The sequence below is a fragment of the Tyto alba genome, unplaced genomic scaffold (genome assembly GCF_018691265.1).
Source record: "Tyto alba isolate M040663 unplaced genomic scaffold, T.alba_DEE_v4.0 Super-Scaffold_40, whole genome shotgun sequence".
Classification (NCBI taxonomy): Eukaryota; Metazoa; Chordata; class Aves; order Strigiformes; family Tytonidae; genus Tyto; species Tyto alba.
In genome coordinates, this window is record NW_024881316.1 from 6,982,649 (window position 1) to 6,995,745 (window position 13,097).

A 13,097-nucleotide genomic window follows, 5' to 3' on the forward strand; every position below is an offset into this window, starting at 1 on the left:
CATCCAAAAAGATTATGCTGTATACCTAACGCGCCAATAAGTGATGGATAAGACACAGATAGAATTACAGGAAGAAGTAAATTTTGTGTCACAGATTTTTAATATTAATGTGACTTATTATTAAGTTTCTAAGCAGTGTGGTGCTTATCTTAGCCATCACCAGATAAAAATTGATAAGTATAGTTATTACAACAGAGTGTTGTGATTAATTTAGAAGGCTGTAGCTTCAGAATGTGTGAAGAAAATATATAAGATTTCCTTGAATGAGATTTGTGCTACCCATATAATTAAAGCTGTCTTTCGAAGATTTTAAGTCCTTTTTTTGTGCATAAAGAAAAATGGAGGTTAAAAATCAAATACTGTAAATGCTGTGTGCAGCACTTTCTTCAATTGTTTGGATTAGGATAGGTTCAGCAATCTCTTCAGATACAGTTACTCAGTGTTTGACTAATTCAATGTAGATGTTTAATCTGGTCAATGCAAATACACAGATCACCGATAATCCTCTTTGCTACTGATAATCCTCAGGATGTACGGCACATACAAAAGCTCCTCTCCCATCCCCTCGCTGTATGATTCCACAAATATATGTGATATATTTCATCATTCCTTTCATTGTAGTAGATTCTTCCATCCCTTTAGGGTATAACCAAGGGTATGATGTGAAACATCATCAATAGGGTCTGGCTTATTGAAGCATGATGGCATAGATGGCAGGAAGTATATTAAAACCAGTATTATTTAGCTTTGCTTGATTGATGCAAGCTTTGATTTCACTGTACTTTAAAAAAAAAGATTAAAAATCTGATAATGAAGGAGATAGGAGGATAACGTTTAAAAGAAACACTGTATCTCTTTCAGCATTTAGTCTGATCTGTTTATTAAACATAAAATCATTGGCCAGTGAGACAGCGATGCAATTGATCTGTTGAATTAAATCTATTTTTTTTCTGTAATATAAACTGCTCCATAATTGTAATGGATATGAACATAAAGCATAATATATTTGATTGTGGTTTTTAAGTTATCCAAGCTAGACATGCTTTAAAACCTACTGAACTGGTAGGAATAATGGAATTCAGCTAACTCTTGGCTATGAGAGTTTGGTTGCTAAGCTGTCTTTTGGTGTGACAAGTCCCTCTGCAGAGATATTCTTTCAGTTCATTTATTCAGTCATAAAATGGAACACTTTCATTTATTAGACCAGTTGACAACTGAAAGTAGGAAAACTACTTTTTCCATTGTAGAAATCATGTGTTAAGTACAAGTTATAATGATTCTTGAGGACAAGGTGGCTGTAAATATTTCAATTTATGAAGTACAGATAATATCTATGTTTAAATACATGCTTACAGAAACCTAGTCTTTTTTAATATGTCTGTAAATATTAGAGATTGTTATTTAATATTTTAAGTACTGTAATAAATAGTATTATACAGCAGAACTGCAAGTTAAAAACATTAATTGCACAATAAAAATAATTCTTACCTATTTTTTATGTGATTGAACAGATGCGAGACAAAATGAGTAAGAGCTATGTAACCATTTAAGTGGGTATATTAAGACAATATATCTTTGGTTGAATAATAAACAGAAGTATCAGTTTAACTGTCAGAATATTAGCAAATCAAATTATTTAATGATAAACAGCCACGAGGATCAACCTTTGAGGTACAAATGCAAATTGAAATAAAAATTACCTAAGTGATGTTATTTTTGCTATGCTTCTCATGCCTAGTTTGTGCTTTTATCATCTTACTGTATTCTGTGTTTTGTCAATTCAGTGGAGAGTCGTGTTTTGTTTGGTTGTGTTTTTTTTTTTTTTATTTCCTGTGTAGCTCCTTTCTGACACTCTCTAACGTTGCACCTCAACAGCCCTCTTTCATAAAGTCTTCCTGCTTTAGACTTCCTTTCTACATGGTTGAAATACTTATAAAATTCATGCAGAAATTCAGCTTTGGTTTCAAAACAAACAAACAAAAAAAAACCAACCCAACCCACCGAAATGTCTGAAGGTAATCTTGGGTAGCTGCCATGATTTCCTCTAAGGAAGGAAATGCTGAGGGAGATAATTTTCATGTGTGCCTGCCCTTAATATGCAGGTTACAACCTGGGTTTTTGGATTCTTGTAGGCACTTCTTGTTTTCGGATTTTTTTTTTTTTCTTCTGTAAGAATGTTTGATCTGTGTTGAATCCAACTATCCTGTTTTTGAATCCTTCAGTAGTTGCTGTTTTGACTGTATAAGAAATGAGGCAGAAAGCTCCTTCCTCAAATTATGCAGCATTTTCTTTCAGAATCCTTACAGTTACGCTTTTCATGTATTCTGTTCAGTACCGTGTTGTATTTGTGGAGACTATACTTGAAGACCACTTGAAAATAACAGTTACTGCAGAATATGGCTGAGTACTTACCTATGTTCCAGCTTTTTTTAAAATTTTCATTTGCAGTGGCAGTTACCAGCTGCTTTAAAAATGCTCCCTCCCTTCCAGAATTGATCTAAGTTTTAACAGTTCTAGAGACACTTTCTCCTGTTACTCTGCTATACTTGTTGCTGTTTCTTTTGTGCTCAAGTTAAGCAGCAGACCACTCTAAGCAGGAAGCAGGTAAAGCTGCTGGCAGAATTTGTGTTCATTCACCAGTGAATTAATTCATTGCATACGATCAGTATACACTAAGGGCTAACTTTCACGTTTATTCCGTGGTCAGGTATGAAGGCGAGTTATTCTTGTAGAAAGATTAGTCACAGGAAATAGCTTTCAGGGGTTTTGTGTGTGTGTGTGGATGCTTTTTTCCTCCCCTGATATTTAGCTGATTTTGTATTTGTTGTTACTGTGTTTAATGTTTTAAAAACAAGTAAAATTCTGGTTGTCATCCCTTCACATTTGGATGTGTCTGTCTTCAACTAATACTATTTCCTAATTGACATTTTTATAATCTTTTTCGGAAATACAAAGCCAGAAACATATCTCACCTCTCTGTTCTATTTAGACCTTACTAAACTGTAGTTAAACAACTCTTACCTGTATAAATACCATAAACCTTTGTATTCCCTTAATTAGGCAACAGATATACAGACTGGAAAACCTAGTACAAATGAGTTCATCTGATTTTGGTAAGTTTAACACATTTAATTTGACATTGGGATAGGTATCTGACTACCTTTTCATTATAGAAGGTATTATCAGAAATCACACCTGTGCTTTGACTCTTGACCCAAGGGCTCATGGAGTGTTCCACAGAATAGCATCTAACCAGCATAAACCTGAAGTAAGGGTACAAATGTATACAAGCAGGCGATGTAAAATAGTGTGAGAATAGATAGTGGAAATTTGAGTCTGTTTGGAACCAGATCTGCCTGTACAGTAGGTGTGCAGGGCAATCCAGACCTTACTGACCTTAGTAGGGAATTTCGCATTTGACTTGGGCTAAGATGTCACTCCTAAGGTAGAATTTGTTAAAACTATTAATTCGTTTAATTAAAAATGGAAAGTTGCATCAAAACTCCCAATAACTATTTTAGTTACGAAGGTAGTAGGTTGGGACTTTTTTCAGTGTTCTCTTGCCTTACATTTAAACAAGCTAAGTTAGTTATATTTGCCTAGTTTACAGTTATTTACAAACTTAATTTATCTTTGCAGCGGGATGGATAAAATGGGATCACTATAAAACACTTTGTTTCAATTAAATGCTAAGGCAAGAGAAACAGTATGTATCTGAAGGATTATTGCAGCCTTGGGCTTATTGTAAGTTTGAAGGCTGAATTACTTAGCAAGTTTAGAAGTTCAGTAATTACGAAGAAATAAACTGTCTGTAGTATCTTCTCATTACAGATAAATTGCTACTGTTCTGAGAGTACGAGTGAATATTTTTAGACATTATTTTCATTTGATATCATCATGCTCTGCCATTTAAGTCACTGGTATGAATTTATCATCAAGCTTCTTTCATATACTTTTGTATCTGAAAAGTCTAATGTTGCTGACACTCAATGCATAAGTAGAAATAACATTTATTTTAAGTTACATTTGAATTTTTATATTGTAACTGGACACCAAGAAACTGTTCTGTAGTTATTTTTTCCTTAATTTTAAGCATCTGCTTGGTCTTCTACTCTGTATCCTGTTCCTCCTCTTGTCACATAAGCTAGTAAAGTAAGTAATGAATTCTATGTTTGGCACCAGGCTTTCTTTGTGACTTAGAGCAAGTCAGTGATTCACCTGTGACTCAATTCCTCCTCACTTCCCCCCAGGCTGTTAATAGAGGGCTGTCATGAAGATTAAAATATTTAAAATGATCAGGCAATGTGATGATAGGTATTATTGATGTCTTAGATAAATGCGCTGTTGCCGCTGTTTAAAACACCAGTTTTGAGCTCAGTAAATCCTTGTTGTGTGTATATGTTTATACACATATCAATATTGTACATTTAATTACCTACCAGTCTTAATGAGCTTTGGAGACTTGGTACTGAGAACTGTGTAATATGGCAGCCGTATAAAATATTTTGTTATGCTCTGTGCTGTTTTGAAAATATGTGATCTGTTCTTAACACTCCACTGTTCCTGTTTTGTTCCACTTATTTCATTGCTCAATGATTTATGACAGTATGCAAAAGATTTTGTAGTGAAATATTGTAATATAAAATTTTGCCTAAACAGAACTTCCATGAACTTAGCAGTAACAAATATGTTATCCTACAAAGCAGCAGCAACATATATGTAAATAATTCCTTTAGAATAAGTGATTTGAGCCTCTAAACCTACAGTTCATTACCACGGCAGATCCTGTGGCTTCTTATGTAGTGGGGGTAGGCTATATGCTGAGATGTTATGGTACTTGTACCAGTTGATTTCCTTCACTCAGTGAGTGTTGTGGCTCAAAAGATGTTGAGATAAACAAAACTATTTGTAGGGTCCCTAACAAGCGGCATATGTGAACTTCAAGGTTACCTGGAAGAGATGGGGGAAACAAAGGGGAGAGAGCAAGAAAGTGTGATACAGTTTTATTGCAGCCTGGTCAAATTCCTCACTCCTCTTTTGCTGTTCCCATTTCTGGTGCTCTTGACAGTGATTGGCATGTGCTTAATCAGCTACAAGTGTTGCAGGCTGACTGGTTGCTAAGCTCTTATGTATATATATTATTGGGCAGTAGTTATTGGGTATTTAAATGACTAGATCTGCTTTGTTATGCACTAAGTTTCCATCTTTCTCGAATACAAGCTGAGAGCTACAAGAGGAAGTATGGGAATAAATGAGTGATTCTCACACCAATGGCAATAGCTTCTAGTGAATCTGCTGTAAAGATGGTGTTTGAGCGTTTAGATGCAAGATAAGGAGGGTAACACCACGAGAAAAACAGCTTCAGGGAGCAAAGGAAAGGAGACACTTAGCAGCACGAAGTGGATGAAAGAATACAGAGTTGCAAGTGAAAGGCATGCTACAGGACTGGGAATGGATGGCTCTTAGCATTATGCATCTTAAGGCACTGTGCAACAATGTGATGCTCCCTAAAAAGAGAAGTTACAAAGCATGTTTCCAAATAAGTCCACCTGCTTAAGTCCTCCAAGAAAAAAGGGTGCTGAGAAATTTTCACACACGTCTTTTATGAAGGTGTTTTGGGAGCAGGGCAGTAGGCTGAATGATTTCTTCCAGTACCGATTGCTTGCCTCTGCTCCCTTTCCTGAGGGACAGGATGCCACCTTGGCCCTCTGTATCTAGATATGCCCCTGAGATAAGATAAAGACTGGATCCCTCTGGCAAGGTGACATTTAGAAGCGGGTGTTTGCCACCAGCCACCTCCCAAGTTGTTCTCAGAAAAGGGGGTGGCTTTCCACTGGTCTGGTTTAATTACTGTGGAGAATGTGTGTTAATGAGTCACAGTGTGGGCAGGTCTACTCTTGAGCTACTGATCTCTTTCACTGCAGGTCAAGCTTCAAACCTGCACTCTGAAGCAGAGAGCATCAGGCGTCAATGTGTGGAGTTTTTGCATTATGTGAAAGTTTTCGTCTTCAGGTAAGATTTGCACACAGTTTACTTATGCACCGAGCTTTGTGCAGCTGCTTCTTACCTGTTTTCTGACTGTGTGACTGTGTATATGTGCTCAGGTATCTGGAACACCCTAAAGTGGAAAATGGAGTGCTCCATTCATATGAAGAACTAGAAGCACAGTTACCATCAGCGTTGGTGGAAGAGCTTCATGCTTTGACCATGCACATTGGTCACCTTTGTGAACTCCCTAGTAGTGTCTTGGCAGCATTTACTATTCAACATCAGGCAAAGGTCTGTTAATTATTTTTTTGTGTGTGTAACAGTACATACGTGATAAATTTTGGCTGAATAATAATTAATCTTTTTTCAGGCTGAATTTGAAGTTGCACTTTATTTCTTTTTTTGTCTTTTTTTTTTTTTTTTTTTTTTCCCCTTTATTAACTAAGTGCCATCCCATACTTGGCAAACACAAATAATAAGCTCTGGATCTTCAGTTACTGTTTAATTATTTTAATTATTTTATAGCTTTTAGTATTCTTCCTGCACTATACAAATTATAATAGCAATTACAGGTAGATAAGTAGTCTTGAATTACTGTAGCATGTTTAAAAAATTCCTTGGTGTTTGTCCTTACTAATGGTTAGAATTTCTAGTAGGAGGGGCACTTTTTAAAAAATACTTTCTGAAATCTGACTCAAAATAGGAAAAGATCATGCATATAAAGAAGAAATGGCCAAACATGGAAGCAGGCACTGCAACACTAAACACTAGGAAGTAACCATTAAGATTTTTGCATACATACAACTAATGCTTTCAAACCTTTCAGAAAGAAAAAAAGAATTTCAGTTTTAGGCTGTATTAACTACTATCTGGAGAGGAATGATCTGCTGAAGCATTTTGAATTTTTCTGTTCAGTTAGCTTGTCAGTATGGCCACTGTTGAGCTGATGAAATAAACAGTAAATTCAAGTAAAATTTAAGGAAGAGAATATTGAAATTTTGGAATTACTTTAAGAGCACACTTTAGCAGTTTGTGTGCTACTTAATATTTTTCTTGAAGGGAAAGGGTAACTAAAGTTGTTGTAATCTGTCAATCTTGAATCAAGCTGTGTTTAAGTTGTAGTTTAGATCTGATTAAAGACTTAATGAAAATTCTTTACAGACAGACTAGTTGCCATGAAGGTATTTTTGTTCTTTTTTTATTTTCTTTAACTGTATGGCATGTTTGTATGTTACAGTGAATTTGATCTTGGATATCCATAATGTTCACTTAAAGCAAAACGTATGTTGATCTTCACAAGTCTTAGTACAGTATCCAGAATATGCTAAAGAAATTTTAAAAATGTGTGTATTTCTAATCACAGGTCTTTCCCCCATCATGGCATTTATTACACCTTCACTTGGATATTAATTGGCTAGTATTGGAAATTCTTCATGTACTAGGTGAAAAAATGATGAGTAAGTATGCAGGTTTTTTTCTTATGCATATGATTTAGCTAGATTTCTCATCTTAATTTGTCTAGAATCATTTAGTAATTCTGATAGTTTTTAAGCATAGCTATATTTAATGGGGTAAACTCAAATATGGTGAAGGCAGGTTCTTTGTGAATCTTCATGTAGCTCAAATTAAATGAAATAGTATTAGGAATTTGTTCTATCAAAACTTGGCCAAGATTATGAAGTTTGTTTACAACTGATGCTTACAACATACTAAATATTTAATAATAATGTGGTTTTTGACATTGCAAATATAAGTGTATTTGCAGAGATCCAGAATGCATAAAAGTGAACGTCAAGTTGATGAAAACAATGTAGGAAAAGGGTCCAAGGATGGACCAGAACAAAGAATCTCAGAGCAGAGAATTTGTATTGTTAACAGTATATGACACTAAGAAAATACTGGACAAAAGAAAAAGCCTCAGTCAGAGGAGCTTGTAAAGGTACAGCAAGAAAAGGGCAAGGCAATACTTTTTTTTTTTTTGAAAGAAAGAAAGGCTTTAAAGGGCAAAAAGTAGGTTGATAAGAGTAAACTGTTCATAGAAGCTAGATAAAAAAGGCCATATGATGCATTTGAAGAACCCAACTTCAAAGTAGTTCAGTTTGCTGAAGAATTGTTAAAATAAAAAAGAGTATTTTATTTGCTTTCTGAGAATTATATCCACTGTTCATGTCCATGTTATGTCACTATAACTAAAACTCCTCCCCCCATCTACACACACCCCCTCCACCCCACCCCCACCCCCCAGTATTATAAACTATCAATATAAGTTCCATACAGGAATTGCAACAGTTGGAGTAACATTGAGGTCTACAAAGAATGTACTGTATGTTTTGCGTAACTGGTACTGAATCCGAACTCTTGAATTAGCTCTCTCCTGCTCTGAGTGCTGTCACAACACAGCCTTGCTCAGGTTAATGCATTTTCACTGTTATGCATGTATGTGTTATTGGATAACGTGTGAGTTGGCTGTTTGTTCTATAATTCTAAGTTTGTGGGTTGTTTTTTTTTGTATACTCTTCTGGGGTAACCTGTTTTCTTCTTTTGAGGCCTTTTGGAAAAAGGGTGAGAAAACTGTTGGAGGCAATTTGTTGCCCAGTATTCTATATTTATTTCTAGATGAAGTTCTGAGAAATAATGCAGTAATCCATTTTTGTAAGAGAAAGCTTGTGCTTTTTAAGAACAAAATTTACAAATCAAGACAGTAGTATCTCTGTATATATTATCTTGTCTTGTATTCTTATGTGCCTTGTAGAATTTCCTAGGTTCTCATCTTTTTCTGTAAAGTGTGCTGAGCAGAAACTTCACGCTGCTGAGACCAATGGCAGGATAGTGGGTTCAGGGCTTTACTCTGCATTTCCAGGAATAAAATACAGGCTTGTTCGACATATTTTCTGTTCTACTGATGTCAGGGGAGTTGTACTGTTGAAAAGCTTGTGGGATAAGATTTTGCAGCCTCTTAACTTTACCATTTTATCTGTGTTAATGTCTACAAATGCTCAAGTTGGAATATGATCATGCCAGCTTTTTACATCAACACATCCAAAGGAAAGTGTTAGACCTCTCCAGAATTGTTTGTCATCAACTTGCATATCTGCAAAACATGTCATGATTTCAGAACATGCGCACTGGCATGTGACAAAGAAGAACTTGCAGATAAATAAATCTTTATTCCACTGCAAAAACTGTGCCAATAAAAGGCTGTAAAGTGCCAAACTATTTTACTGTCAACCAGAATAATACCAGACTTCAGAGTTAATAATTAAAGGACTAGCTTGAATTTAGAATGGATAAACTTTCCCGAATGAGTTTGTAAATGAAAATTACATACGGCTCAACAAACCAATTCTAAGGTATATAGAATAGAAAAAAAAAAATTGTCTGTTTCGTATTCCTAAAACCAAACTCAGGACTAAATAGGTCTAATTTTCTTTTGTGTTTTAGGGCAAGTTGTATATGCTAACCATTTCATAAATCTAACTGGAGAGAATTTAACCAGTATTAGTTTATTTGAAACTCACTGTGGAAATCTCATATCTGATTTAATAAGCTTGTCCATCAACAGGTATATAAAGGTAACTTTTTTTTTTTCTTTATATAGATGTGGGCAGTTAGATGCTTGTATTGGGAGCCATACGAATTAGATATTACACCAATGCATAGATGACTTCTTACTGCTAAGTTTTAAATGTTACGTATGGATTTATATCTCCATGTTTTAAAGAGTGTTATTTGTTAGGAGCTCAAATTGTGTTATATTTATTCATGACCATCTGGCAGTTGAATGAGAGAGCAATATTGAAATGCACTGTGTACAGAGCAGAAGTGAGTGCCACATTTCCTAAGTTCAGTATTCCAGGTTTAATGCCAAACATGGCACAGTCTAAAAGGTTTAGAGCTATAGATGGAAAAAAATCTTTTCAAACTCTCTCAACAGGAACAAAAAGAGAATAACTGTAATCCTGGTGGTAAGCTAACTGGACACTTAGAGAATGTCATATTACAGTTTATTGTTGCACTGCTGCTATTTCCGCAACCTCATCTTCCTGTTACAGCACTTTTATGTTCGTCAAGGGAGAACTTGTCCTTCTCTTTTCTTTTCTTTTTCTTTCATTCTATAGCTGCCCTGTTTTTCTCACTTGTTTTGAATACTCCAAAGCCAGAAAGTCATAATAGCTCCGTATAGCAGCTAGTAAAAGAGCTGTGTAATCTTTGACTGTGTCATTGTGAAACCTGCTTTAGATGGGCATGGCTGATCCACGAGCACAGGACTGAATTCTGAGAATAAGTAGCAGTGACCACTGTATAATTTATGTTTTCCTGCTACAAAGACATGAAAAATGGAGTCCCTCTTCTTTCATATTACTGTTTGCTGGAGGGGTGGGCGTGGCTGTACTAGCATTTGATAACTGTTCTTTTAAACTATCTTTCTGTAGAGACTGCTACCTTTTAAAATCAGTTTTATCTATTAAATTATCAGATAATGCTGCAACCTCCTCCCCATGAAAAGGCAAATAGAGGAGAGTGTTTTTTTAAAGGAAGATTCAAATAATATCTGTTGACCATTGTGCTTGATGGTAAGCTTCAAAATGTCAGGTGTTAAAATGACAGATTCATCCTACTTCCACAGAACCACATTACAAAGAGAGAAGAAGGTTTTGCCACTGCTTTTTCTTCAGCTCTCCCTAGGCTTGGGCTGTACAGCTTGAACTAGTTCTATTTGAGACTGAATTCTGAAATGGAGCTTGTACTTGAGCTCGATAACGTCTCTATAGCTGGTGTCTCCTCATTGCTATAATCCAGTAAATAATGTCCCTCAAAATTGCTGAAAACTCAACTGATACCCATTATAGATGACACTGTCAGCTCATCACTAAAACATGTCATTAAGCTTTTGGCTGCAAATATTCAGAAGTGCAGCTGCTAACATTTGTGGGTATCCTTGGAAGGAGGGACATAAACTCTAATCCTCCAGACTCTTATTTTCAGATCTGTTTCTTCAGCAGCTCTGGTATCATGACAATTGACTTGGATCATGTACTGAGCCCATTGTGATCTGAGATACATTCGGCGGAGAAATATATATCCATGGATATTCCTGTTTTCAGCAGCATATCTCTGGCGCCAGAGCTCTATTGTCCCAACAGTACCACAATTTGAGGTTACAACCATTCTGAACAAGACTCTGAACTCATGATGTTGCAAGAGGAAATCCAGACTATCTCTGAAGAAAACAATGTCTCTGTTATCCTTAGTCTAACCAGTATCTCTCTGGTGTCTTGCTTTGATACTACTAGCCAAACTCTATTCTGGATGGATACTGCACATCTGCAGAAGAGATCCTGCTATCTTGTAGAAGAGCACAGTAGTAGATGCAAGTAGTAGGTGAAGAAACCTAGTTGCTGCAACAACTGGTACTTCATGTAAAAGGCCTGAAACTCTCACTTGTAAGATAGTTTGTGTGCCTAATACTTCCATAAAATCCTAAAGTGTTATAGTGCATCTAAGTAGGAGGGATCTGTCTTGCTCTTTGGTGATGAGTCATAACCAGAGTATTTTTGAGGTGCTTCAGTTTTGGGAAGCTAGTAGTTAATGAATTTTTCAATAGACTTTTAGTGGTCACACTGATTTTTATTCTCAAGATAATATTTACATAAGATTAATTCAGGTGGTTGAGAGATTCCCATGATAGTTCTTTAACTAAAAGCATGAGGAGGCATAGGCACATGAAAAACTAAACAGCGTATGTGGAATGTGAATAATAGAATTATTTTAAATCAGTCTTGATGTTCTTAAATCAGTTGTCAGGGTCCATCCTGGCAATTTCGTAAGGTGAACAGGGCTCTCTTTGTAGAGAGAAAAAATCAAATTGTGTCACACTTAGCAATACAGGCAAATTCCTATTTCTAATTAAGTGTTCAGTATTTAAACCTCATTTGGAGCTGTATGAAAACAGTAGTTATAAATATTATTCTAAAGGTGAATGATAAATAATAAGTCTGTATCCTTATAGAATATTATGCAGATTTGAGACTCTTGGTGATATACTTGCTCTTCTAATTGTGAGAGTGTTGTTTTTATTCATTCGCTCCCACTTCTGTAATGTCTCTCACACAACTACTGCTGTCACTGCCATTGCGTCTTTGATTTAATTTTTAATTTACACCATTAGGTTTCCTATTGCAGAAATGATTTTAAGTACTGGTGTGATTTGAGAATAGTTGTGCATGAATGGATCAGGTGGAGTATGAGGATATAAAAATTCAGGATTCATCTCACCAGATCAAGGTCTCTAGGAGCTAGTTGGCTAAACTAGTCACCCCAAGTTCTTTATATTGTCAGGAATGGATAGCAACAGTTCTTTCTTCTGCAGTGAGTTAGATGAATTAGTGTCTCTAGGTGCCCATTCCCCTACACAGGGGTGTAGGTTGATTATTCAAACTTGGAACTACTCATTGTTTAGAGATAAATTGTGTACGAGCTGCTTTCTTGCTGCTTTTCTTTCTACATTTCTGCCATTGTGTCCCTGCTGAAGGTGAAATGTGCTGAATTGTGCTATTTAAGTAAAGCTTTTCTCACTATTTTTACCACCCCTGAACACAGTTCAGTAGATTTGTAAGTCCTAAGACAGAGTAACTAAAGTTTTGACTATACTGTGATTATTTCAAATACAGTGCTGGTAGGTCTTAAAAACACTAAAGCGTACAGAGAATTTTTATGTATTTAGCACTTCCTTTTGCTGTTTTGCTTATTTTGTTTCACAATTCAGGGAATGTAAAACTGAAAGATGAATCACAAGAAGACTACTTTGCATTTGAAATGTATCAGTCTGAGTGAATTTTGTTAAATATGGAATAGTAATCAAATAACATACATGATTTGAAATATGCTGTTTTCTGCATATTAAAATAATGCCTTGCAGTAAATTTACCGAAAAGCAGATTTTGTGAAGTGTTGTGGGAACATTAACATCCTCATGCCAACAAAAACATATTCTACTAGCATTATGCCTAGTCATTAAGGATTTTTCAGTTAAAAATAACAACAATAATAGCTATTAAATCATTTGAAATCTTTTTCTTATCTTCCTAAGAACATCAAGAAAATCTAAT

The 13,097-nt window shown here is 35.5% G+C and overlaps 1 protein-coding gene across 1 annotated transcript in view; it reads left to right on the top strand.

Annotated features, from left to right (window-relative positions):
• MMS22L (MMS22 like, DNA repair protein) overlaps positions 1-13,097 on the top strand; it is a 95,794-nt gene that overhangs the window by 3,963 nt on the left and 78,734 nt on the right. Inside the window, exons 4-8 of the mRNA XM_042802908.1 lie at positions 3,061-3,113; positions 5,925-6,012; positions 6,105-6,279; positions 7,352-7,445; positions 9,430-9,560. Coding sequence (XP_042658842.1) covers positions 3,061-3,113; positions 5,925-6,012; positions 6,105-6,279; positions 7,352-7,445; positions 9,430-9,560 — 541 coding nt within the window. The remainder of the gene's footprint in view (positions 1-3,060; positions 3,114-5,924; positions 6,013-6,104; positions 6,280-7,351; positions 7,446-9,429; positions 9,561-13,097) is intronic.